At 53.6% G+C, this 27,945-nt stretch overlaps 1 protein-coding gene across 1 annotated transcript; it reads right to left on the bottom strand.

Moving 5' to 3' along the window:
* Window positions 1–1,498: 1,498 nt before the first annotated feature.
* Spock2 (SPARC (osteonectin), cwcv and kazal like domains proteoglycan 2) lies at window positions 1,499–27,945 on the bottom strand. Its single transcript, XM_032888398.1, has 11 exons — window positions 27,460–27,945; window positions 14,566–14,574; window positions 14,289–14,334; window positions 13,972–14,086; window positions 12,327–12,441; window positions 10,310–10,424; window positions 9,795–9,911; window positions 9,004–9,222; window positions 6,905–6,967; window positions 5,326–5,463; window positions 1,499–5,211 (listed from the first exon to the last, which is right to left on the bottom strand). Exons 1-11 carry the CDS (start codon window positions 27,652–27,654, stop codon window positions 5,066–5,068), a joined length of 1,278 nt encoding a protein of 425 aa, XP_032744289.1. The 5' UTR covers window positions 27,655–27,945; the 3' UTR covers window positions 1,499–5,065.

Genomic DNA, 27,945 nt, shown 5'->3' with positions numbered 1-27,945 from the left:
TGAGTTCCATCCCCAGCTTACGACTATGAGGAAAGTTCTAGAATTAGGTTGTGGTGCTGTTTGAAAATATCAGAAAGGCTGTGTGGCAACTTTCATATTACGTGTTTTAGAAAACAGGCTGAGCGTGGCGTGGTGCTGTGCCCTCAGCACTCGTGGGCTGAGGCAGGAGAGGCAGGAGGTTTGCTATGAGTTTGACCTACAGAGTTCCAGGCCAGCCTGCATTAAAATTGGGAAGAGGGGCTGGGGAGATGGCTCAGCGGTTAGGAACACTGACTGCTCTTCCAGAGGTCCTGAGTTCAATTCCCAGCAACCACATGGTGGCTCACAACCATCTGTAATGCCCTCTCCTGACCTGCAGGTGTACATGCAGATAGAGCGCTCATATACATAAAGGAGGGGAGGGAGGGAGGGAGGGAGGGAGGGAGGGAGGGAGGAAGAAAAGGGAGAGAGGGAGGGAGGAAAAGAAAACAAAGCTTCTACCTGTCACATGGCCATTCTATTTCTGGGACTCTGGGCTAGGGAAATAACCCATCACAGTGTACTATTTATATTAACAGGGCAGAATCAGTGTCCAACAAACCCCAGGGGAGATCACAATGGGCAATACTATGCACCTACTAAGTCGTTTTACTTTTTTGTATGTTTATTTCTGTTGTGTATATGGGGTGAGGGTGTCGTGTGTGTGCCACAGCACACATGTGTAAGTGTGTACGTCAAAGGATAACTTGCTAGAGTTAAATGTCTCCTTCCACCATACTGGTCTCAGGAATCAAACCAAGTCGTGTGACTTTACTCAACCGAGCCATCTCCCAGACCCTTATGACGTGATTTTAAAAAACTTAGACATGGCTCAGTGGGCACAGGAAAGGTCATATCGCCAAACATGACAGCCAGAATGATCCCCAGGACCCACACTCACTGGAAGGACAGGGCCAGTTCCCTCAAGTTGTCCTCTGACCTCCACACGTGGTCATCGCATGTGCATGAGAGCGCACGTGTGTATGCATGCACGCGCACATGGGCACGCACACACACATGCAGAAAAGATAAATAAGTGCAATGTTTTTTTGTTTTTTTTAATTCTTTTTTTCGGAGCTGGGGACCGAAACCCAGGGCCTTGCACTTCCTAGGCAAGCGCTCTACCACTGAGCTAAATCCCCAACCCCAAGTGCAATGTTTTTTAATTAAAGGAAAAACCATGAGGGAAAGGCCCATAACGTGTTACCGCACATCCAGTTTTATCTCTGTTTTGTAGCCGAGACGCAGGGGTGTGCTTACCGACAGAGGCTAATTTAGACGGGAGGCAACTTTGCAATAACGCTAAGCATTTCAAAGCATGCCTGGTCCTCTGTGGATGAATCAGGCTTGCCTTCTCTGAGGTCTCTCTTGCAATGGTAAGAGCACACAGCTGACGGAGGTAGTCTGGACCACGGGGTCTCATCAGCAAAGGTCGACCCTTAGGACAACAACACTAAGAGACTGACTAAGCACAGGTCTCTCGGCAGGCGATGTTTATAAAGTTTTTATTTTCCATTTTCTTAAAAATAACATTTGCTTTCTTTTATGCGTGTGTAGAGTGAACTTGTTTCCTTAGGCTGAGTAACAGGCAGATAAAGACCACAGCAAAGTGAGGGGCCCCGGGTGGAGGCAAGTGGGGGTGGGCGGGGCAGGAGTGGATGTGTCACCGAGGAAGGGGAGAGAATGGGGTCACCCACGGGATGCTTGAGTGCCCACCAACGCACACACAGGTCTAACACTTGTTCAGTTTTTCAAAAGACATCTAAGATTACTGGGAAATACAACGTCAGCACTTAAATCTACAGACGGAACCCAAGCACTTGACCACAATGTTTAACTCTAAGCTCAGTTTAAGTGGGACACGGGCTAAGAAGCGGGTTGCTCTGCCTGACTTGTTACAGATGTCTTGAATCTCCTTTTGCACCCCCAGGTCCTTCCTTGGGACAACTGCAGGCAGAAGGGTTCGTGATGACCCAGGTGTCAAAGACGGGTCCCTGGTTCTCTCCCAGGCCTGTGGGCTCAGGCTTTGGGGAGCCGATATCAAAAGACCCCGCCTACCCACTTAGAGGAGAAGCCGAAAGCAGATAAAGCTCAAGAAAGGCCAGACGGGTACCAACCCAAACCAGGGGAGGGAGGGGGCCGGAGTAAGGACGGACCTGTGCCCACCCATCACGTGGACTCCTATGAAACACTGGAGGGAAGTCAAGATGTCCCATGACTCTCTCACCAACTTTGCCTCCTGCCAGAGCTCCCTGGGACCTCTGAGTGTCTCTCAAGGCACATTTACTCCCTCCAACCTCAAACTGCCCCAACTTACGCCATCCCTCCCAGCACCCAAGGGCTATGGAGGGTCTTAGTAGGGCAGCTCCAGGGCCCGGCAAGGCGGGGTGCTGCTGTAGTTTGGCTGAACTCTTTCCAGCACAGCCCTAACTCTCCTGCCCATAGCAAGGGAGCGAGAGCAGGCAGGAGCATGGGGAACTGGGTAGGCAGCTTATTCAAGGATGAGGCCTTAGGACTGACCTGGGACCTCGCTCCTGAGGAAACCAGAAGCTACTTGGGGACCTTCGGCCCCACCAGGGACAGCTGCTCTGTCTACCCTTGTGAGACTCAGTCTCAGTGGGGGCGAAGGGCGGTATGGGGGGGACGCTTTAGAGGGGGACAAACTTCTGGACCCCTGAGGCCTGCCACAGTCAAGCTCCACACCCTCTGCCTTCTTCCTAAAACATATTTACAAAGTCAGATACAAAACCAGAAGATCCGGGGACACACAGAGCACAGCGCCCCCCAGTGGGGCGGGGCGAAAGAAGGGGATGCTTCTTCCTCCACAACACCCCATCCCCACCCCAGAAAGTCTGAAATCCTTCACAGCTACCCGGGATGTTCTGGGAATCCTGCAGAGGAAGAATCAGACTCCGTCCTAGCAAGAGCAGGAAGTTTCAAGTAACTCCAGCTGGAGGAGGAGGGGGAGGGGGAGGAGGAGGAGGAGGAGGGATGGCTGCTTCTACAATGCAGAGGGCTGATGTGACTGAGCCAGGGACCAGAGGATGGTTGCAGAGGCCTGAGGAAGGGAGGGAGGAGGAAGGGGATGGGATCAGGGGACAGTCACCCGGAGAGTCAGAACTGTGTTGTGGAATGAGAAGCACTTTATGGAGCTTAGTGGCATTTCTGTATTTGCCCCAGGAGATGACAAGGAAGGTGGCCATTCCAGGGTGGCGGGAAGGATTGGGAAGGATGAGGCTCTTCCCTAAAGTTCACACTCAGTGGATGTAACCAGCTAGTGCCCCTGAGATGCTGGGGGACAGCCAGACTGGGGCTTTGTCCTGGAAACCCCAGCACAAGAACCCCAGTAGCTGCCCAGCCTTCCACCACACAGGGGGCTGTCCTCACTCTCCCTGGCCATCAGGGTGGCCCTCGGTGTTCTCTCTCTCTTCTCTCTCTCTCTCTCTCTCTCTCTCTCTCTCTCTCTCTCTCTCACACACACACACACACACACACACACACACACACACACACACACACACAACACACGCATGCATGCACGTACCAAAGGGTATCAGTGGCCCAAGTCCAGGTAAGAAATTCTTCATCAAATATATTAAGGAATTTCCTTTGAGAAGGGGTGCGGTGGGAAGCAATAAACACACAAAACCCCACAGGGCATCTGGGTAAAAGCCCCTCGCACTGAGGCATGGCCTCAGGGCCTAGCTGCCCAGTGTGGTCCCCTCTGATACATTGCTCTCTATTCATATATGTGGTGGGGCTTTAGAGTCTGGGGCATGGCTCTAGTAGAGCCATCTTGGAGACCCTTGAGACAGAGGGAAGCCATGGTTGAGAGGACTAAGGTATCGGGGCCTCTCCTCCAGGACTATCTCTGGGCACAGGAAGTCACAGCTTCCTGATGCTTTCTCACAGGATCTCAGACATACCTTTCTATGGACAAGAGGGGATCGTTTCCTTGAGGGTCAGGGAGGAGGTGGGCAGACGTGTGCTGCTTTCTGTTCCTTTGCTCCTTAGGACAAGGGGACTCTCGCCAGGAAACAGAGGTCACGGCTGCAAGCCCTCAAAGCTGAACTGCATGATGACAGCCCCCATTTGCCAAGAAAGCAGCCTAGAGCCCCAGGAGGCAACAGGTGCTGACTGGGTTAATCTGAGGCCTGGTATCAGGGGACCTACCCTCCTCCTCTGCCTCATGGTCTCTGCCTGTTCTGTGGGCTATCTCTGGTTACTCGGGAGTAGGCTAAGAGATAATCTATCGGGTGTGTCCAACCTTTTGACGTTGTAACAGAGTATTGTCATCTACGAAGCCCACATTCAAGAACTCCCCAATCCAATTATCAAAAACCCAAAAGCAGCAACCAAAAAACCCTATGTTTTAAGTAAGTTTCCTGTTTTGTGTTGGGCCACATGGATAGCTATCCTTAGCCACGTACAGCCCAGAGGCCATGGCTGGACACACCCGCGAGCAGCTCTCTGGATGTCAGCAGAAGGGTAAGCCTTGTTGTATGAACAGGTCCTGCCTCACCACCACAGACCATGGTGGGGCTTTCACATCAAATCAGCCCGATTTGGGGAGGATGCTCAGCTTCCAGCTTCCTGCCCTCCCTCTCTGGCCTCAGGAGAGGAAGGAAGAAAGGCAGGAGGGGGTAAGGTTGATTGAGCAGGGCAGGACCTGGGTCGAGGTGTTGGGCTGAGGGACAGGATCTGGGGCATCACATCACATTGATTTTGGTCTGTTGGTGTGTCCATGTGTGTGAAAGTGTGCATTTGAACATCGATAACAACGGGAAAGAAATAACCATAGGAAGGAAGGGACCTTTGGGTGACTCACATCACACACACACACACACAGACACACACACACACACAGACACACACACACACACACACCCCAGTCACACAAGCCACACTCTTCAGTCCCCACTGGAGCCAGGGTCCTTCACGCTGACTTCCGGATCCATTTGCTAAGTTGCCTGCTGCTGTCCAGGTCTCTTCTGGCCTGTCTTTCTGGCCGTCGGCACCCTGGCCTGCCGAGGCCCTCGAGGGCCATCTACCAGATGTAGCCTCCGTCATCTGCCTCACCCGCCTCACCCTCCTCCTCCTCAGCCTCCTCGCCTGCCTCTTCTGTCTCCTTTTCCTCCTCATCCTCCCAGCCGACACCGCTTCCAAAGTCCCCGGAGAAACCCACGATGTCATCTGTTGGGAAAACAAGCAAAAGGCCAGTAAGGAACCTCCACGCGGCATCTACTCCCTCAGCCTGGAGTCCTGCCCCACATACGTGACCCTGAGAACTAGCCGCATGCTCCTTACCACAGTCAGGGTTCCCATGCATGCGTGTGCCGGTCAGCTCCAGGCCCAGCTGGTCCACGCACCAGCAGTCACCACTGCTCTGGTCACACTGCATCTTCCGATAGTAACCATCTTCATCACAGCTCGGAATGAAGATACCTGAGGGTTAGGGCAAGAGGTGGGAGTGTGGGCTCTGGAGTGGGTGAGCAGGGCCTAGATGGCCTGAGAACCTGGCCAGCCTGGTACCGATGCCCAGCCCTTAAGACACCAGACACTCAGGACTACCGACCGGAAGACCTCCCTTCCCCAGCATCCCTGTATCACATGCTCTGGCTCCTTTGAAGATGCTATCAAGTGCTGCTGTTTCCTGAGTCTCACGGCCTCCATCTTGGAGGGCAGGCTGCCCTCACATGTTAGAAAGCTTGATCCCACTCTTGGTTTGTCTCCAGCTAGGAATGTGGAGTTTCTCTTCCTTCTTCGGGACTTATTTTGCTCAGGCCCTCAGACTGTCCACAAGGCATCTTCTGAGACATTTTAGACAGGGTGGGAGCAGGGAGGGCAGACAAGAACCACAGAGACAACCAGGGTGGCATTTAGGTACGCTAGAGTGGGGAATAGAGTGGCTTCCTTACCAAGGCTGGAAGCCAGTAGGCCTGGTCAGCACAGTCCTATGGGTGCTCTGGGGACTTGGTGCTCATTCAATGTGCTGGTCTTGTGCGTCCAATCATGTAACTCTCAAGGCCCTGTGTTTTTGTTTGTTTGGTTGAGTTGGGTTTTTATTGAGACCTCAAGGTTTTTCCTGATGTCATCAGTGTATGTGCCTGGCTTATTACCCTCCCTCAAGATATAACCCACACCCCTTCCAAGGCTAGTGCCCCAGAAAGATCTCTACTGGCCTCTCAGGAGACTTATGCCCACCTGCATTCTCCCTCAGCCCCTACACAGCAGTCTGAGTTGAGAATTTTCTTCCCAACTCTACATGCTGAGTGTTCCCATGGCTAGGCTGTCCGACGAAGGCTTTATGTGGCCAAGAACCTTGTCTGCCTGGTCCATCAGTTCTGACCAAGTCTGACCTGGGTCTCTCTCATCTCTCCAAGGTGTTCATTTAGAATATGAATGAGCGGGCTGGAAAGATGGCTTAGTGGTTAAGAGCACTGACTGCTCTTCCAGAGGTTCTGGGTTCAAATCCCAGCAACCACATGGTGGCTCACAGCCATCTGTAATGAGATCTGATGCCCTCTTCTGGTGTGTCTGAAAACAGCTACAGTGTACTTATATATAAGAAATAAATCTTAAAAAAAAAAAAAAAGAATATGAATGAGCACCTCCCACAGAGGGGGGGTCCCGTTCCAGCCTCAGACACACGCCTGTTCCAGTGAATGTAAGTAGAGGGTTCTCCTGCCCTGGTCTGGATAGCCCAAGTGTTTAAACATACTCCCTGAGGAGACTCCTGCCTATCAAGCCAATGAAACCAGGAAAGATGTTTTCCTGTGCCAGGGGCCTCTTCTAGGTTCCTTGTAAAGCAAGGCAGTTGAAACCTCTGAGCCTCAAGAAAGTGCAGGGTAGCATCTCTAGCTCCCTCCTCTGCACCCCTCCTTACCTGGCTTCTTCTTGGCTGCCTCCTGGATCTGTGTGCGCTCCAGCTCTGCCAGGCAGGGGGGCTCTGTAGAGAGAAGCAGCCTTAGGATCGGCCCATGGTGCTGAAAACACACTGAGCCCCCCAAACGTAGAACCTTTTGAGGGGGCTTTGCAACAAAACTATCTGGTCTCTCATCAGGCCACACCAGGGTGGTGGTGGCACGCCCCAATCCTACTAGGATCCCCAAACTGAGGTAAGGCTGTTCAATGAAGACACCCAGCGTCCAGTTAAGGGAGGCCATCGCTGCTTAAGAGAGGCTAAGGATCACAAGAGCCCCAAGGTTCTCTGAGGGTGTTGGCTTTCACAGGATAAGCTAAAAAGTTCAAAAGAAAGCTGGGCATGGTGGTGCCTACCTTTAACTACTGCATTCTGGAGGCAGAGACAGGTGGATAGCTATGAATTTAAGGCTAGCCTGGTCTACATAGAATGTTCTAGGATATCCACAGTCAGATAGTGAGTCCTTGTCTCAAAAATCAAAACAAACAAACCCACATGACAACAACAACAAAATTCAAAAGAGGCAGTAGGGACAGGCAGACACCACAGGCTGAGAAACCGTAGGAGAACAGATTAGATGTTAGACTTAACCCCTGGGCCTGAACATAACTGGCGGCCTGTCTCTACCGTCTGGGTCCTTGGGGAGACCATGGCCTTCCAAACCAGATGTCTGCCTGATAGTAAAACAGGACAGCTTAAGCCTTCTGCGTCTTCAGAAGACATGGGATGGACCTCAGCAGCCTGGGGAGTGGATACACTGAGGCAGCACAGGCAGCAGGCAGGCTGGTCAGCTCACTGAAGACAGAAAAGGTCTTAAGCCTCGGCACCACTGAGGGAGGCGTGACTCCCGTGGTCCTGTGGGTCCAGATTTCCTTAGTTTGTGCTCACAGAACCTCGGAGTTAGACATTGTTATCTCCCAGAAAGTGAACTCACAAGGATGTGGGTCACTTATTTGGGACCCCAGCTTAGCACATGGTGGAGCCCTAGCCAAGCCTTGGCCTTTGGTTGCAGATGCTTCTCACTTTGACCATGGTCAGCAGAGGCACTGGGCTTACCCCAGCTGCTGGCCAGGCAGCTCACTAGAGACCTCACCTTCTCCATCAGCTGCCCCTTGGCCTAGGTGATTTCTAAGCACAGAACCTGCTCTGGATCTAAGCACACACGGCTGACAGATGCCAAGCAGGAGGCGTGGTGGTACACACTATAAACCCAGCACTCAGGAGACAAACAATACCACAAGTCCAAGGCCAGCCTGGAATACAGAGTGAGTTCTAACCACCTTGGTCTACATGCTACCCTGTCTCCAAAAGATGAAAGAGAAACAATAAAAATAAAAACTGGGGTGGGAGCTAGAGAGATGACTCAGTGGTTAAGATCACCGAGTGCTCTTCCAGAGGTCCTGAGTTCAATTCCCAGCAACCACATGGTGGCTCACGACCATCTGTAATGGGATCCGATGCCCTCTTCTGGTGTGTCTGAAGACAGCGACAGAGCACTCGGTGATCTTAACCACTGAGTCATCTCCCCAGCCCAATAAATCTTTTTTTAAAAAAAATCTAGGTGTGGTTGGTGCATGCCTATAGTTTCAGCTACATGGTGAGTTCCAGGCCATCTTGGGGTGTATGAAATCCTATCTCAAAAAAAAAAAAAAAAAGCCTTCATGTGTGCGCTAATGATGACTTACACGATCTCCTGTCTGGGGTGAAGATGTGACATCTGTGTCGTTGGCTTCAAGACCCTCCCTGCCCCACCCCCACTCAGATTCTCCAAGGGGCCCCTGAAACATCACATTCATACTTATACACATGTGTGTTTATCTTATGTTTGTGTGTCTATGTGTATGTGTACATATTTGCGAGTTCACATGTGTTGTACATGTGAAGGTCCCTACCCTGGGTTCTAATCAGTGAGAGAAGCCTGGATGGATACAGCAAGATGAGCTGAGAAGGCTCTGAGCCCAAGCATGTAAGAGGCTCCTGGACTCCAAAAGAGAGGCTAGAGCTGGAGCTGAGCCCCACAGGGAGGAAGAAGTCGGTGCCCGAGAGCCACGGGCAGTACTTACTCTCCCTCCAGAAACAGAAGCACCACTCAGCAGTAGAGACGCGGCCATCTTTGTAGGTATCGCAGGAGTTGAAGAAGGGGCGGATGCAGACCTCGTATTTGTCCAGGTTGATGGCAGCCAGTTCTGTCTGGTCCAGGAAGAGATCTCCACTGGTGTCCAGCTTAGAGAACATCCAACCGATGGAGTCCTTGCAACTGGCCCCTAGATTCTTGTCCAACCCTGGAGGGGAGACTAGAATTCAGGTAGGCTCTGCTGTCCATCTGTCTGTCCATCCATCTTTCTATGTATTTCTCAGCCCCAGACCTCTGTTCAGAGTCAAGGTAGTCTGAAACTTAACCTCAGGGTACGGAGGGAAAGTAAAGGACAGCCAAAGGCCTTTGCTTCTACCCCCACACAGAACCGTAACAGAACCACTTGAAGCCTAGTTTACAAGCCTTTCCGAAGATATGTCTTGGGTACTGGGGATCAGACCCAGGGCTGTGAGTATGCTCGGCAGTGCTCTCCCAGCCAAGCTCTCCCTGCTATATCCTCGGGCCCACAAAACAGCATTTCTTCAGTTTCCTTGGCTACCCCATGGAGGGACTGAGCTATGGCACCCACATCTTATCATGGCTAAAGCCAACCAACTACTCTATTGCAAGGTAAAGCTCTTTGGGGGTTCACATCGTGGGCTTGGAATCTGAAAGGGAGAGGACAGAAGTGGACTGGCCCTGTGACACCTGTCTGCTGAGCCCCTTCCTGTCTTCCCCACCTCACCCCAACCCAGACAGAGAATCAGTTCCCCATGCCACCTGCAGGGCTAGAGGAGCTGCTGGCTGAGCCATTCTGCTTCGAGTTCTCACGAAGGAGCTGGAACCAGTCACGGAGCCTATCCCCCAGGTCGGCCAGGTCCTGCCCTGTGCAGGTCTCTGCAATGAAGACAGAGCAGAGGTTTAGGGCTGGGCGGGGTGAAGCAGCAGGCTGGGAGCATGGGCGATGTTAAGGGAAGCAAAAGAGGGAAGTGGGAGGAGCTTCCTCCCCTCCCATTCCCCATCCTCGTTCTTCCCCTCCCTCCCACTCAAAGTCTAGTCAGCCTCCTTGCAGGGGGCCTACCATCTTCTCTCCCACTTCTCCAACACCCAGGGAAGAAAAAAGAGACGAAGCCCCAGCTTTCTGTTCTCCGTTACGAGGACCCCAAACTATACAGGTTCCTGTTATGGCCGACAGTGCTTTCCCACTCTGCAAACTATCCTACAGTCCTGAAGGATGCCCAGGCCTCCTGGCTAGGCCCAACAGCCCGGGTCTAGCTTTGGTCACACTCTCTTACCTGACTTGCTGTCGGTGGTAGACGCAGTAGACTGCTCCGTGGGACAGGGGCAGGGGCCCTCACACCTCACCGCCAGCTGCTTGTTACTCAGACACGCCTGCTGCTCCAGCTTGCACTGCGCGACAGAGCTCAGGCTAGGTTGTGGGGCTCAACTACGGGGCCTGCAGCCAGGGGCCCTGAGAATTCCTACCGCTCGAAGGAAGGGCCAAGGGGCTTGGGCTTGCTAGAGAACATCAGTGTAGCAGTGACTATTAAAACCCCAGCCCGGGATTCTACCCCGCCTTGATCACTGAGTTCCTCTGGAAGTAGACAAGGATTAAAAAAATACACATTCACGGTGTTTATATCTATAATAAGTCTTAAGCAGCACAAGTGCTGGGCAGCTGCCCACCCTCTATTCTGTTATAATCTACTCTCTTATGGACAACCCCAAGTTATTACTTACTATGTTTTATCTGCTCTTAGTTCTACAGGGCAACCTTTAGGGCCATGCTCTCTTGACTTTAACCCATGGCTGCTGCTTCTTTCTCCTTCTCCCCCTGGTGGACCTCTCTGACCCAAGCCTGTAAAACCTCAACTCTACCCATGTCTCCTTTGCCCAACCATTGCCTATTAGCATCTTTATTGACCAATCACAGCTAACTAGAGACAAGATCACTTGGCTAAGGGGAGTCTGTATACAGACTCCCTCTTCTCTAGGACAACCAATTTTAAGGGCCCAAATTAACACTGAAATGCACATCAAGGCCAAGGGAGGCCCATGGCCACGCCCAGGGCCATGAGCTTGAGGTGGAAGCGAGACCTCCTGGACCTTTCCTGGCAGCTTCCTGCCCATAAGATGCCTGTCCTCTGTTGCAGGACAGTTTTCCTCCTCCTCTTCATCTGCATCTCACTTCTTTCTCCTCCTCTTCCTCTCAACTCCTCTGTGCTGTCTCCTGTGCCCCCTCAGTAACTTTAACCTGAGCAGGAAACTCTTATCCTACACCTGCATCCTATGCCAACCAAAAGGCTCTCCAGGGCTGGGACAATGGTCGGTGTTAAAGTGCTATTGCACAAGCACGGGAATCCGAGTTCGAATTCCCAGAAATGCCAGGTAGAACCCTGTGGACCCAACTGTCCCTCCAGCCTGAAGAGTCTGGCTGACAAGACTAGCAATATGGTGGACTTCCAGTTTAACTGAGAAACCCTAACCTGATTACTAAGAAGGAAGAACAATGGAGAACAAGTTCCAGCATCAACCTGGGCCCATACACATGCAAACACACATGTGCATACACATGCAAACATGTAAACATGTACACACACATGCACGCATGCATACATACATGCATGCACACACATGCACACACACACACACACACACACACACACACACACACACACACACACACACACACACCAGGAAAATAGAAAAAGAAAAAAACAAGACACAAACACCCGGGGTCTCCTAACTCAACCCTAGCTAAACACCCTAGTGTTTACTTCTAGAAATGTTACTAGCCATCACCTGTGCTCCCCTAGAACGCTTGAGTTTGCAAAATGCTTTCACAGACATCATCCCGTTCTTCCTCTCAAAATTCCACAAAGTAGGGACCTGTTTCCCTGCAATGCTTCTTCCCTACCTCTTCTGATGGGGACAGTGTCCTGCCCACATCGCCCTCTGCTGGCTGTTCAGCATAAAGTCCTCAGTGTAGAAGTTCTTCATTCTCTCTAGCAACTGACCACATGAGCTCCCCTCCTTCCATCCAGGCCTCTGAGCACCTTTGTGAGCCTTTCCCTGGCTTCTCCGCGTACATTACCTGCCCAAACATCTCTTCATATCTCTTCCCTGCCCTCTGCCTGCCAAAGGTCAGCTCACCCTGACCAGGGCTGAACAGCTGCACTGAACATACTGACAGAGTCCCATACTAATCCTAGGAACCTTTGTGGGGGCTGAGGGGTCAGTCAGCGGTCCTTCTGTTCCCCGTGGCATTGGGGACACCCCACCTCCACCCCATACATGGCCAAGGCTCCTCACCACTGAGCTGTAGGTGTGGCCATCGGAGCCACAGACGGAAGCTAGCTGGGCCATGTGACAGGGCTTGCAGATGGAGTCTTTGCCTCCGTGGAGTTTCAGAGAAGGCTGCTTGATCCTGTGAACATGGACGGGGGAGATGTGGGGATGGGGAGATGTGGGGTTGGGGGTAAAAAGATTCCTAGCAGAAGGTCCAGTAGACATTGCCCGACAGGAGTCCAATCCAGCAGCCTACAGTAGACCCATGCTCCCGACCTCTCTCGTCACCCAATCCCCCCATCAAAACCAGCTCCTAAAAATGGACCAACCAGGCAGGACAGGGACCCTCAGTTGGCCTTTCACAGAGAGAATATCAGGTCTGATTGCACGAGGGGTCAACCAAAGCAGAAGTCTTGGGCCACATCTGGCTTGGTCAATCTCTGGGTCTAATCACCCAGTAGTCACTGTTATGGTTTTCAGTGGAGGAATTCATTAACATTTGCAAAATGGAAGAGTTGGTATAAAACCCCCAAAATGGGCCTCAACGCCTCCTCCTCCTCCACAGGCCTCAGAAGCTAGTCTTCAATATTTCGTGAAATCCCCACATGTCAGAACAGGGGCTTCAGGTGATCTGGTCTAACCCGTTTGTCTTAGACACCCAGGACACCCAGGTCAGAGAGGAGCTGTGACTCTCTAGGTCCTGAGTGTGTTTGGTAAGATGTGGCACTCTCTGTCTGCCTCTGCTTCTGTCTCTGTCTCTGCTTCTGTCTCTGTCTCTCTGTTTCTGCTCCTATCTCTGTTTCTGTCTCTTTTTCTGCTTCTCTCTCTCCCCCCTTCCCTTCCCTCCCTCCCACTTTCCCTCCCTTTATCCCTCATTTAAGGAAAGCCAGTAGCCAGGAGATGAAGCTGAGGACACCCAAAGCTCCCTGTGGTGCTTTCCAATGACTAGGAACTCACACCTCCAACCAACAGCCAGGAGACAAGTGGGAAGGGGAACACTCCAACACCAGTGCTTCCTGCACGGAACCCTAAAGTTTGCATTTTCACAAATACCATCTCCTTTATCCTCAGACATCCCCTCCTCCCAGAAACATCTCTCAGGGTGGGAATCTGCTCCCTCCAGGTTCTTCTGTCTTTTCTCAGGGGCCATGTCTTCCTGCCCAAGTTGCCTTCTGCTTGCTGGTGGCCATTAAGACCTAAAAGAGAATCGTCTAGAGCGTCTTCTCTTACCACAGACCCAGAGCCACACCCAACCAATCCAATAGAACCAATGGTGGATGCCCTGACGCCCTGAAACAGTGGTTCTCAACGTGTGGGTCAAGACCCCTTCTGTGTTGAATGACCTTTTCATAGGGGTCACCTAAGACCATCAGGAAGCAAAGATATTTATATTATGATTCATAACTTGCAAAATTACAGTTATTAAGTAGCAGTGAGAAGTAATTTTATGGTTGGGGGTCACCACAACATGAGGAACTGTATTAAAGGGTCGCAGCGTTAGGAAGGTTGAGGACCACTGCTCAGAAACAATGTGGTCACGTGTCCCTGTTCTGAGGGATGACCGTGAGCGACGTTCTTTGGAACAGTAGATGCCTAGGTAAGGACAGGGCCATGGAGCCCCACCTTCTGAGCAGAACAGCCCCTCCTGGGGCTCCTTGCTGCCACTCACCTGTGTTCCAGCTTCTTGCGGCTGATGCACATGGCGCGCTGGTAGCCTTGAGCGACACACACCTTGTGGCGACTGCACTTCACCTTCTGGCAGGGGTCCTTGGTGGTATCCAGAGCTGTGGGGACCCAAGGTCAGGACCCTGAACACCCGAGGAGAACCCAGGAGCCCCAGCCCAACCCCAGAGGTGCCTCTCTCCAGCAGCCCTCGGTAACCAGAGTTCAGACTTCAGGTCATGTGTCCAAGGTGACCGCTCCTCTGTCCCCATGGGTGCCGGACTCCTCCCCCCATACCCAGAGGGACATGAGGGACAATGCTACCTTCATCTCCTTGCTGATTGTCCTCCCAGCTCTTGATGTAGTCATCCTGCGAAGGGACAGAGGGGTGGGAGGGAGGAAGGGCCCCAGTTACATCTCAGGTCAACCGAAGAGACGAGGATGGGAGAGGCCTGGGCCACCGTTTCCACAGCTGCCCACCCAGGCACCGCCCGTAACCTCCCCACATGCGATATCCTAGAACCCGTTCCAGTCTCTCCCACACGGGACTTCCCACTCCACACCGATGGCTGGCCAGGGAAGAGGCCCGGATTGTACTCACCTCTACCTCCTGAAGACAGAACACCGTGGGATCCACAGGAAATCAGCAGAGGGGAGAAGAAGAAAGACGTGGCTGTGAGGCCCACTCTCAGAACCCGGGCATCCCTGGTCTACTTTGTGATATGAGTCTAGAGACCCAGCACCCCCAGCAACACCAATTAGAGGCCTGTATTCCTGTGTCTTCTGCACACATGCACACAAACTGTACTGTGGAAGTGTAAGGTAAGCCCCAAGGTTTTGAGCTGACAATAAACCCCAGGCCAGCCCTGGCTCTATACCAAGGCAGATGTCTGAGGGGGCTGTACTGCCTGGAAATGGTGTTTCTTGTGCCTCTGCCCGGGGTATCTGGAAACGGCACCCAGTCTCTCCTGCTGCGGCCTCTTCTTTGGCACGGACCCTGCCGTCACCTGCCCACCCCGTGAGGGAGGTGTGAGGAAGAGCCACAGGAAAGCTGGTGTCTGCTCAGGGTTCCTTCCTTCCGACAAAGCTCAGATGGTGCCCACTGGGAAGGGAACAGTGCCTACGGTGATGGTTTTCCTGATCATTATGGTCCAGGGGAACCTGAAAGGTCCTTCCAGGTCACATGAGCCAGCTTCTTCTTCACGGGCAGAAGAAACCAGAACAGTCAGAGATGTGCCATTACGTGACTCAGATCCCACCTTCACTGAAGCAGGTCTCGGATGCCCAGGAAAGCCCTCTCTTCCCACTACCTCGTGGGATCTCTGAGACCAAGGCCCTTGGAGATCTTCCCATTCTGTTGCATTGGGTGGCCCAACTACCCCAGCCTGACCAGAAGAAGAAAAGCTTTCCACAGGCCCGCCTCCCTTGCACAAAAGCACCAACACTCTTTGCCTCTTTTCTCTGTCCTTTGAGGTGGGGCTGGTTGTTGAAGGCCCTCAAACAGCTTCCAGAGTATCTGGGAGAAACCTTGCCGGGCAGATAGGAGCAGCTTCCGGATCCTGAAGAACCAACCACCAGCTTTCTCTGCACGGGACACTGAGGAGAAACCACATGTGGCCACCTGCAACTCATCCTAGTCTTTGCCATATCCCATTCAGAGAGGTGGAGGGGTGAGTGTGGCATAGACCTGGCGTTTAGCTGTTATACCCAGGAGAAGAGGACATATGTCTAAGGGGGCTGTACTGGCATCAGACAACGGGGGCAAACAGCGAAGAGATGCCCATGAGGGCTTTGGAAACCAACAGGTAACAGGACAGCAGGAATGAAAACTTCCAGGGCAAAGCCAAGCAGGCAATGGTCAAACTAAAAATACCATTCATTCGGGCCTACCTAGGTGCATGTATGTATGCCTATGAGCATGTATCATGTGTGTGTGCATGCATGTGTGTTATGTGTATGCAGTCAGGTGTGCACATTCCTCCTCCTTCCTTCTCTGGCTCTGCACAGAAGCATACAGATGTGTAGCACATGAACACGGGGCCACTTGAGGCCATCCGCCAGTGCCAGATGGTTTGTATCCAGAAATGAAGTAGCAGACCCCATTTCTGTGAACAGCCTCCAGCTTTCACACTCGTGCAGCCTTCCTGTCTCTTCCATAGATAGGGAAGGTATTAAGAGATGGGTGGGAGAGCAGGGAGGGGAGGACGGAGGGAGGGAGGGAGGGCCTGGCTCTCAGGATGTCTCTGCCTGCCTCTCTGTCTCTCCCATTGAGCCCCTGCCCTAACCCTTGGCTCTCCTCACCCTGGACACCACAGGATGCCCAAGGAGCCAGGTGTCTCCCAGTCCTTGGGCTCAGGATCAGACAGGAGAAAGGTCACCAGGGTCCAAATGCTCAGGGCTTGCTCTGGAAGCCACAGGATAAACACACACACACACACACACACACACACACACACACACACACACACACACACGGCCTCTTGCGGGAGCAGGCAAAGGATGACAGCTCAGTTCTAGCCTTTGTTCAACAGCATCTGGGGTGCAGGGGTCCTCTGCCCGGAGCCTGCTTTACAGAAGACGGGAAACAGGCTGAGAACGATCAAATAGCTGAGGCCGGCCACGATGACCAAGGCTGGGCGGAAGGAGGGAGGTACCAGCCTTTCTCAGGGACTGTCTCCCGCTGCTCCCATTTTCCCCTTGGGAAATGGGAGCAGTGTGGTTGTAAAGTGGAAGAGGGGGGAGTATGGTGTTGCACGCCTACCATTCCAGCAGTCGGGAGCTGAGGCTGGAGGATATCCACTTCAAGGCTGGACTGGGCTACATATTGAGACCCCATTTCAAGGACAGAGGATCTTGCGATTGTCTAGTGTTTGGGGGGCAGATGTGAACTGGCTGTCTTTGACCATCAAGATCTGTGCCCTCCCCAGCCACCTGCTAAAACACCACAGTGGGGGGGTCTGAGGTGATCTCTCATCTCCTGTGACCCTGCCACTCTGGAGCTGAGGGCTTTGGAGTCCACTCACAGACTTCAGTCAAAACCCACTGTAGAATCCTTGGGACTCAGTACAAAGTGGCTTCTTAAAGCTTAAGGCCAAGAATGTCTGATTAGAAACTCAAGGGGTAGTAGGGAGGGCTTTGAAGACTCCATCCATGCTGTGCCCCACTCCCCAGGAGGAGGCAGCCTCCATGCTGACTCTGCGGACAGAGGAGGTCTTTCTGAATAGCAGTACCAAGTCCGGTGACCCCACTGCGCAGTTGCTGAGAGGCTGGAGGGATGCCTAGTTCATACTCCCTTTGCAACTTAGCGCCAGCCAGGGGGATGGGAACAGGAGACCCTGCAGCTACCCAGGGTCCCTGCTTCCCCTTGGGAGTGCCCCAGGCACATTCCTGGCCTCTGAAGCTCAGCCACTTCTCTTTTGGCCTCTCTCAGAGAAACACGCCCCACATGGGAGCTGTTATATCAATCAGAGACTCAGATTCGGGTGCAGAAAATAGGGGCGAGAGATGAAAAGGTGACGTGCCCCTGAAAGTTGGGGAAAGAGGGGTCATTGCTGGGGAACAGAGTCCAGTGGGGATGTGAGACTAATCGTTCCCCACAGGGGTCACAGGGAGGGGCGACAGGCATCACAGGAACAGTCATTCTGGGGGAATCGCTGAGGTCAGATGGGAGCCAGGACCATCTTCAGGCTGATGAAGAGGATTGTGGCTTACTGGGAAGTCCATGCTTCCTGCACTATGTCTATTTATGGCACCCAAGTGGGCTTATTAGTGGCTGAGAAATAATCAGACAAAGGTACCTGGGTCTTCTGGGCAAAGAGGATGTCCTATGGTTCTGCTGTGACTCACCTGCACCTGACAGGGCTTGGGGAGCCTTTCCCTAGGAGAATGTCAAATGCCTCTTATCCACAAAAGCTAGAATTCCTCCCCTGTGCCACACGGGCCCAGGGTCATTGGAGGGAGAAACTGTGTAAGTCTCCCAGTGCACACGTAAGATGAGGGTTGGTTCTGGTCAAGCTCTGGACAGCCGGAGTAAAGGCCAGTAGGCTAGAGCTCACAGCTATGGTCCCCTCTCCGCCCATGCATCTTCTGATGTTGGGCTTATGTCTGATTTCTTCACCTCTAGCCAGAGCCATGGGGAGCCATTCTGTCCCCCTGAGGGAGCTTCGAATACATGTAGAGTGTCACGCTGCCCTCTCCAAGCCCCCTTGCTTCCTTTCCTACCCCCACCCCTCTCCAGTCCCCACCAGTTCTTCAAGACAGTCGAGCTGAAATCCCTGTAGAATCCCTTCTTGGCTCTGCATTCACCCTTCCCAGGCTGCTGTGTTCTTTCTAACGTGTGTCCTATTTACTACCAGAGCAGTTTGCACTCGTTTATTTACAAGGGTGGACAGATGGACAGGCAGACAAACAGACTAAGAGAAAAATTACTTCTATCAGATGTTTCCTCTGCAGGGCAGGGATGCAGAATGAGTTTAGTATCACCCCCCTCCCCATCTTAAATTTTTCTACAATGAACATCTATTGCTTTTATAGGAAAGGAGGGGACCACTATAAATGTTTCATTTAGAAACCCTTCCCTGGTTCCCCAACACCTCCAGAAGAAGGCTCATCTTTCGTCTGTGTCTGGCCACCGAGTCCACTGTCCACCCAGGGATCCCTCAGTAGGCACAGCTGCCTTCTCCACTCTGCACATATGTTCACGTCTGACCCAGACCAGTTGTCTGTCATAACCCAGCTCCTGCATTCTCTTTTCCAACCCCGCCCTTGCCTGCTTAGCCTACCTTGGAGAGTCTAGCATTGCTCTGGTGACACCCAGCCACATGTTTCTGCTTCTTCTGCCTTATTTACACATCCAATTCCTTAAGGGAAGGCACCACATAAAGTTCAACTTCCCTGCCCAGCACCCAGTACAGAGTAACCGCGCTAGTAACAACAGCTACGTCTTCACGTCAAGTACTGCTGGGGAAGCGAAGTTAAGTACTTCCTGCTCCTGCCTTGTTTACTCTTCACAGAAGCCCTAAGAGAAACTTATGTTGCTATCTCTGTGTGGCACTCTGGGATATTAAGTGACGTATAGAGGACCTCATGCAATTGCATGGCACAATACGGACCCCCAAACCAGGACACCATAGGTGTTAGCTGATGAAGACCTAGGTCAAGTGGAACCGGGAAGGCCAATCCCAGGCCATGATAGTTTCTCCTGCCACGTAAACACGCTTCAGGGAGTCCCGGGGGGGGGCGGGGGGAGGGGACGCAACTGGCTGGCATCAGAGGGTGAGATATCTGGGGTGGGTGGGGGTTCCTTTCTCCAGGCTCTTTCCAGAAATCCTTCACCCGCTCCAGGTTCTGCAGGTTTGGAGCTAACCCAGCTCCTGCTTTGATCTCTGCAGCTCAGCTCAGTTGCCATGGAGACAGGCCCACTGCACCAAGCTGGGGGAAAGATGAAGTGCGCAGGCCTGGTGGGTTTAGGGGGCGCATGCTGGGTATTTTGGAGGCTGTTTACTTCCTGTCATTTTAATTAGCACCCAAATCGCCAGCTCACTTCACAGCTTGAGTTAACCCAATCAATTCCGCTAGCAGCGGGCAGAGGAGGAGGGGGCAGGGAACCCAGCAGAGACTCGCCGTCTCTGCAGCAGTATGGTGAGGGAAGCGACCCCTCACCCCGATGCCCCGCGTGGAGTCAGCGTACTGGGTTCCTGCGTGGCTTTACCTCTGATTCCAGGCAAGGGTCACCTGCCCTGGACAAACTCTACTTCCTTACTGGTAAAATAGGGCTCTCTGCAATGCTCAGAACCATGATGGAAGGAACCAGCACCACAGAACCCAGGTTTCAAGTGGCCACAAATATCGACTTCTGCCAACGTCTCACGGCGAGGCGACTGTCACAGCGCATTCGCACGGGTTCATCATGAGACTCGGCTTCTGTAATTCTGTTAGGACATTTTTTCCCCATTTTCTTAATAGATCTAGAATCTCTAATTTTTGGTTTTTCAAGACAGGCTTTCTCTGTGTGGCCCTGGATCCTGGAACTTGCTCTGTCAAACCAGGCTGGCCTTGAACTCAGAGATCTGCCTTCCTCTGTCTCCTGAGTGCTGGGGTTAAAGGCATGTACCACCACTGCCCAGCTAAAAATCTTTAAAAATGTAAGTGGGCCAGGCCTCACCTAAGCTCCAAGAGGCCTGGTATCTGAGAACCATTTCACCTCATACCAGAGCACACGTGAATGGTGCAGGAATGCCCCTCCCCCCGGGGAAGGCTCGGAGTTAGGGGGCCTTATAGGGTACCTTCTCCTGTCTCCCCCAAGAAACAACCACAGCCATGGAAAGGGTTCAGGAGGGGAGAGGTGAGGCTGCTTGGCACCAGCTTCTACCTCAGCAAAAGGGAGGGCTGGCTGGGAGGGGCATCATTAAACACCTGCTTCTCTCTCACAGGGCTGCGTCCACTGTGTGAGACCTGGGCAAACAGACGGAGACAGGCATCTAGGAGACGCTGCTTCCCACCTCTCTTTCCCTCTCAGGAATTTCCTCCAAAGGTAAAAATGTGCTTCTCACTGCTCCCTGCATGCCAGGAGCCTGGCCTGCATTCAGGTATGCCTGCACCCACACCCCTGCCAAGGCCAGACGAGGCCAGAGCATGACCTCCCATGACTCTAACAGGATCTGGGCCACCCTCACCCACTCAGGCCTTGGATCCTACACCCAGCAGTGTGTAAAGAACTCACACGCAGTGGGTGGAGAAGAGGAGAGAGGCCAAGGGTCTGGGCTCTATTCTGAACCATGTCTCAGGCCTTGGTTTCCCAACTGAACCACCAGAGATAAATCAAGGTTGCCATGGCAATCTCTAAGGAAGACCCCAGCCATGAGCTGAGGAAACTTGGGACAGAGCCTCAGGCACCTGGCCTTCTGGACCCCTTTCTTCATAGATAAGGTATGGGGGTTCAGAGCTGGTGAGGACCTGGGGCTCTGCTCTCAAATGAAGAAATGAGAACGGAATGGGGGTGGGGGTGAATAATTCCACCATGCTCCACACAAGTACATTGGAGCCAGGGCGTCAGCTGCCTTCAGTCAAGTATAGATACACAGGCCCAGGGGCCTGGAGGGTAAAGAGGTTTGGGACCCCTTTTCCTTATGTCCTCATCACTTTGAAAGGAACACACACACACACACACACACACACACACACACACACACACAACAAATTAGCCCAGCCCAGAGCTGTAGCTGGCAAGTAGGGGTGGGGGCTTAGAGGATGATGGGAAGGGGTGGGACCCAACCCTGCTGTCCCTTCCCACTGTGTGAACATTCCACTGTGTGGAGCTCCTACAACACACTGAAGAGTACTGGGGGTGGATGCAACAGGAGGAGATCGGTCTGAGGATCACAGATCACAGGAGAAAAGTGACAAACACATTAACTGCTTCAGCGGAAGGGCCCTTGAGAGCCAAGCCCCTGAGGCAGCACCCACAAGTGCCAAGTGAGCCTGAGGCCAATGAGCAGTGAGGAAAGGGGCTGGCCCTGCAGCGAAATGTTGACTATCAGAGCCCAGCCCACCCCAGAGCCCAGGGGAGCACAACACTATTCAAACTCTGTTTCCTAAGGGCACTCACTACTCCAGTCACTCAGGAGTTGGGGCAGGAGGATGAGTTCAGCTTTGATGGGTTTGAATCCAACCTAGAACCGTATGATACCTGATTCAACAAAGTAACTAAACTCAGTGTCCAGGCCTAGGCCCACACCTAGGGCTTCCCTATCCACAGCCCTAATGTGGCTCATCGGGGCCCTGGGAGAGGAGGGGAGAGACTATGTTACAGGCTATATGTCTGGGTTCCACCCCTCCCTAAACTCATATACGGATGTCCTGAACCCCAGTGTGAGATGGCATTAGGTGGTGACAGCCTTGGGAAGCAACTGGGTTTAGATGAAGTCACTAGGACAGACACGTATGATGAGATCAGAATCCACACAAGGGAGGAGCAAAAGGGTCTGGAGAGAGAACACCGGCTGCTCTCTCAGAAGACCTAGCGTCCATTTCCTACACCTAGATGAGGGTTCATGGCTGTCTGTAGCTCCAGTCCCAGGCACATACATGTACACACACACACATGCACACAAATCACCCACACATAAGCTAACGTGAACATTTTTTTAAAGAAGAGGAAAAGGGGCTCAAGCTCACGAGGATGCAGCCAGGAGGCTGCCGGAACCGGAAGGAAGCCCTTGCCAGTGTGAACCAGCATCTTGATCAAGGACTTTCTGGTCTAGACTACAAGAGGTAAAGCTGCTTGTGCCCGCCCATCTAGGGCGTGCCATAGAGAAACAGTGAGAGGAGCAGGTGTTGTGGAGCAGGCCTTTAAGCCCAGCACTCTGGAGTCAGGGGCAGTGAGTTCGAAGCCAGCCTAGTGCTACACAGAGAAATCTTGTCTCAAAGAAATAAAAACACAAACAAATAAACAAAAAAACAGAAAGAAACAGTGGAGGAGTTGGGCACCTTTAATGCCACCACTCAGGAGGCAGAGGCTGTGAGTTCAAGGCTAGCCTGATCTACGTACGTAGTGAGCTCCTGTACCACTTTCCTAGGGTCACAGAACGCTCAGAGTTCAGTGGGTCACGCTCATTAGTCTGTGCCTTAAACGGCTGAGAAGATGGAGGCCCGAAAAGGCAGTGCATCTGCCTCAGGTCCGCACCGTTAATCTGTCTTCCCCATAGGAAGAGAAACAAAGCATCTGGCCTGGGCCCCTGGGGCCTGAGGCGGGCGGGACTGAGCTCTCCCATTCCTTACACAGATCTGACCTGGTGGAGAATGAGGTGTCATGGCCATCTGTCCCCTGAGAATGGCTGGGAGACAAGAGAAGAGTCCTGCATCCGCATCAAGTGACCTCTTCCATCCCTCTCTTCCCAGGCTGAGCATCCTGCCGAGCCCTCAAATCCATCACCATGCTGCCCTGTTCTGAAGATGCCAACCTTCTGGTGGGAGAAGAGTCAGAAACCAGCGTCGTGGTGGTGGTGGTGGTGGGGGGGGGGGGAGGAGGAGGAGGGAGGAGGAGGAGGAGGAGGAGGAGGAGGAGGAGGAGGAGGAGGAGGAGGAGGAGGCGGCGGCGGCGGCCGCCAGTGAAGGACCTGGCCTACTCCCAAACCCAAATTATAGAATCCCTTCTGACCCACTTTGGGGTTCTCACAAGCCCACACCCTCACAGCATGTGCATACGCACTCCCACTGGCTTAGGAGTTGGGAGCAGGAGGGAACGGTCCTCTGGAAACCCCTTTGCTGCTTTCCCATGTTACTGGCCTATTGGCGTGCACAAAGACCTGGGACTTGCACACGGTCAGCAGGGAGAAACCCTGACCTGCAGCCTCCAGGATCACCATGAAGCCCGAGGTACGCATACACAGATCCATAGTGGATGCGGGAACTAATCACGCTGCTGTACCATCCTTGACATAAAGGATGAGGAAGGTTGTGGGCCAGCTCTAAAGACAGTAGTCTGTCCACTCCTTTCCGTATGACAAAGGTGGCCTGCAGGGGATGGCTTCCTGTCTTCCTGGGATATGCTTCCTCAGCGCACACTCACATCAGCCTCCCAATCTGAAGCTGAGGCTTGAAGGGCAGACGTTCCATGCCTGACATCTCATGGGAAGAACCTGAGTGCAGGCCAAGCTGTCCCTCCCTGTCCCTCTTTGGTTATTACTAGGCTAGGACCAGGCTGCTGAAGACACTGGGTCTTTGTCATCCTTCCAAGGAGATGCTGCCTCTTCTTGAGACAGCCTTGGAAGCTGATAGGACACTAGCCAGGGGACACAGTTGACCCTTCCTCCCTGATTCAGTCGAGATGAGGAACGCCAGATATCCTGAAAACAAAGCCGGACTACATGACCTGGATTCAAATCCAAGTTCTGGGGCTGGAGGCGCGGCTCAGTTGGTGGGGTGCTTGCCTGGTGCGCACAGAAACCCGAGTTCAGTTCTCAGTGCTGGAGAAACCAGGCACAGTGGTGTGTGCTTGTAAGCCCTCACCTGGGATCCATGAGCCTGTCTCAGAGGAACAAGGCAACAGTGAAATCCCAGCCCTGCCACTTCCCAGCTGTGGATCCTCCAAGTAAACCACTCACACAATGTCTCCGTGCCTTTGACCACACAAGGATCGACGATCAAGGGACAACTGTCTCGGGTCGTGGAGAGGCGCGAGCGGCAATGCGAGTTCGGAAGGCTCACCGCCATCCCGACTCAGCATGGATTAGCAGCGCGCCTCTGGGTGCCAAGCACTATGCTCACCACTCACAAATATAATTAAAATTTAATGGAAGTGGAGTGCAAAGCGGAGAAGAGCCAAGAAGAGAGAGAACAGTCAGTTCTTCCCAGCCAAGCTCTTTCGAGCCGACCCTAGAGATACAGTGTAATGGCTTTCTCTTCTCAAGTGCTCCTAACCATGAGGCCCTGCGTGCTGCGTTCCAAGACCCATACGCAAGTCTGACCCAGCTCTGCAGGGAGTGAATTCAGATGCAAGAACACGGAAGAGCAGGACTCGTGAATAGCGTAAGACTGCCCTGGGCAGAGAACCTGGGAGCCATGGAGCCAGGCTCAGGCCACAACTTCCTAGTTACTCCGTCATGAATCTGCTGCTCTCTGGGAGAAGAGTGGCGGGCGTTAGAAAAGACCCACGGAACCAGGATGTGAGAGCCCGGTGCCCACTGGAGGGGAGGATTACTCTGCTGGCAAAGCCTGCCTCTGATAATCCTGCTGCCCACAGAGAGAATGCTAAGCGGAAGGCCCTTCTCGCCGAGCCAATCCCGTGTCCAAGCAACACCTTAGAGCTTCTCCTACCTTGGACTCTTCTGACAGGATCTCCTCCATCTTCCCTGCTCATCTGTCAACTGTTCAATAACATAGCCCCTCATCCATGTCCCTGATGCCTTGGATCCTGTTCCCAGAGCACAGCCTCTTCCTTGCCCCTCTGTTACCCAGCCACACAGGTGGCCCTATGCCATCTGTGATCACTTATGAACCAGAGTCAAACTCAACCTGGGAGTCCCCTAGGGACTCCTCAAAAACTGTTCCTTTTTCTCTCCCAAAGAGATGTTTTCCTGTTCTTCAGAAGCGCTGACCCGGTGGAGATGGATATAGAGAGCTGTTCTATGGCGTCTGACTGGAGGCCCCAGATCTTAGGGTGGGACGGGAAGCGAATGCAGCACAGGCAGGGTCCCTAGGCACAGTCTGTGCACCACACAACTCCACGAGGCACTGTTCTCCCTGTGGCGTGGCTACAATTATGCAAGGTAGTGGCTCTGAGCTAGCAGCCTCCTTTCTGCCTTTCAGGAGAAGCTGCCAACAGATTCCCCAAGGCTGAGCCCCCCCCCCTTTGCCTTTCTTGTCTCACTTCCATCCCAGACCCCATCCTCCTGCAGCCACCCCCCCCCTTGGGCTTTAGAGAAAAATCGGAGTTTTCAAAGCACAAATCCCCCCTCTCCGCCACCGCCACCGTGTTCTCTGTGAATCCTGCAGGGGTTGGTCCTGTGGTTTTAATGCTGGTGCCTTTCTTCTGATGGGGGTGGTGGTGGCACCAATACAGGGAGACAGGTGGGCAGCCCTAAGCGGGGGGGTCAAGCCAGTCAAGCATTCATTGGCACCCACCGTGTTGGCTGCTGGAAGCCGGGTGGATGGAGAAGAAGAACCTGTGATTTTTAAGCCCTCACTGGTCTGATGAAGCAGTACTTTTTCCATCTGACCTTCACTAGTCCCAGGCAGATCAGGCAGCCGGGAAGTCAGAGGGAGGCCGGGACCGGTGACACATGGATTCCTTCCGGAAGGATCAGCTTGCTGCTGCCCCCTCATTGCTGGACTGCGGACAGTGGCAGGAGACTGCGCTAATCTGGGCTGGGCCTGCAGGTGCCTGGGGAAGGCCTTTGGTCCGGCAAAGATGGAGAACGGGGCCCACTATGTGGTCCGGGGGTCTGGATGCCTATGGTGGTTCCTTCCCTTTACTAATGAAATTATGTCACTTTGACTGAAAACAAAACCATCCGAACCTCTGCCTCTTCCCATGGCGTGTCTGGGTGCCTTATGCATGTTTGAAAATAATGTCTAAACAGATATCCCCGACCGGTTTCAAGGCAGAAAAACTGTAAATACCATTTCTTCATCCTCTAACGTGCGTTCACGCGTTTCCCCAGACCCCTGGTCACTGACTGGGTATCTGTTCTCTCAGTAACGACCTGCAGCTGCCTTATCAGCCGTGCACCTTACGGTATTAAAGCAAGCTCTCTCTTTATTCTGAAACAGGATAAAACTGTTGAATAGAAAAACATCTAAAAAGAAAAAAAAAATCTTGTGGATGCTCGAAGTTTAAGAAGTAAGAACAGTCATGGTGTGACTTGTCCTGTACTAGGTGGGTCAAATCAGAGAGTCTGCGGAATGAGGAGGGCGTCAGCTAGCGCCAGATCGAGGGGCGCTCTACATCTCAGGGCTCACCCTCACCCCATCGCTTTCTGAGGTGCCCAGGGCGCAGCCACGCCCTCCCTTGCTCACCCCTGCCCACGCCACCATCTGCGAGGCGGCCGTGGCTGCCCTGCGGGAGGGAACGCGCCTCCAATTCCCTCCCTGATCTACAGGTGCGGGTAAACAGAGCTGCGGCGCCGGCCGGTCCGCAGCCTCCTCCCCGCCCCCACCCGCAAAGCTTTGCCCAAGGTTAAGTCCGCTTGCCGCGGGCGTCCGCCAGGGACCCCAACCCAGCTCCTGGGGCTCTCGCTTCTGCTTCTCACGCCCACCGGACCAAGGATGGGTCTCCTTGCTCCACCGCCGAGACTAGTTCAGGAAAACCAACCTCCCTACCCTGGCTCTGGCTCCGGCATTTTCACTGTGCACCCCCACCCCCAGGCGCCCCATTATGGACACGCCTTCCACAATCTTTTAAGAGATTGGGGGAACCCTTCCCCAAACTCAAAGCCCTGGCCACCGCTCAGTCCTTGAGCCTTCTGTCCCCTTCTTCCGAAGCCCTAGGTGGGGATGGAGGACAGACACCCTTGTGGCCGCTACCTTCCCTGTCGGCCCCACCCAGATCTGTTCCCTCTGCCAAGACCGGTGTGTGCAGTCTGCAGCATTCACCCGGCAGGGGCCTAGCCCGGGGACCGATGGCAAGGGAGTGGGGGTGGGGGTACAAGCGGGGCCCAGCAGCAGCAGCTCGGGCCCGGGTCCCCACATCCCGCACTCCTGCTCCGAGCCACGCCACCGGGCAGACCCCGTCGCGAGCGTGCGCCCCTAGAGCATGTTCTCGTCTAGGACTCTCCCGGAGGCTGCGGGACTAAAGGTCCCAAAGCCGGTGGCTACGGGAGCACCGGAGGGGTTCGGGCTGGGACTCTCGGTGTTGTTTACTCTTGGCGCAGTTAGCCGGGCAGGCCCAAGAGGCTCCGGCTCCGACACCCGGCGGCGGCTCCCAGCACGCGCAGGGTCTCTGATTCCGGCCTCCCCTCCCGCAACCCGCACCCGGCCCGGCCCTCCGCGCCCTGACGCTCACGTCTCGGAAGCGGTTCCAGTGCTTAATCTTGCCGCTGTACTGCGAGATGGACGACAGCCATTGCTCGTCCTCCATGAAATTGCCGGGGGTCTCGCCCTCCTTGAGCCCCTTGGCGTCGCCTTCAGCCAAAGCGACTACGGCGAGGAGGAGCAGCGGCAGAGCCAGCCGCCCGGATCCCGGAGCGCGCATCGTGGTCTGGGCTTGGACCTGGGGGGCGTCTGGACTTCAGCAGTATTTGAGGTCCTTCCCTCCACCGCGCTGCTGGCGAAGCGCTGCGGTCCTCCTCAGCCCTCCTCCTGCTGTCTGACTCCAGTGACTGACGGAGGGTGGGTCGTGGCTGAAATGTGACCTGGTTAGCAGATGCACTTGTCTGAAAAAGCCCAGCGCTGGACGCGGAGAGGGAGAGAGAATCAGAGAGGCTGCGCCAGCGGGGGCTGTGTCTGTAACTGTAGCATCAGCATCACGTTTGACATCATCATA

This window comes from Rattus rattus, chromosome 18 (genome assembly GCF_011064425.1).
Source record: "Rattus rattus isolate New Zealand chromosome 18, Rrattus_CSIRO_v1, whole genome shotgun sequence".
Classification (NCBI taxonomy): Eukaryota; Metazoa; Chordata; class Mammalia; order Rodentia; family Muridae; genus Rattus; species Rattus rattus.
Note: the sequence above shows the minus strand (reverse complement) of the source record. Positions and strands in the feature narration are given on the sequence as shown.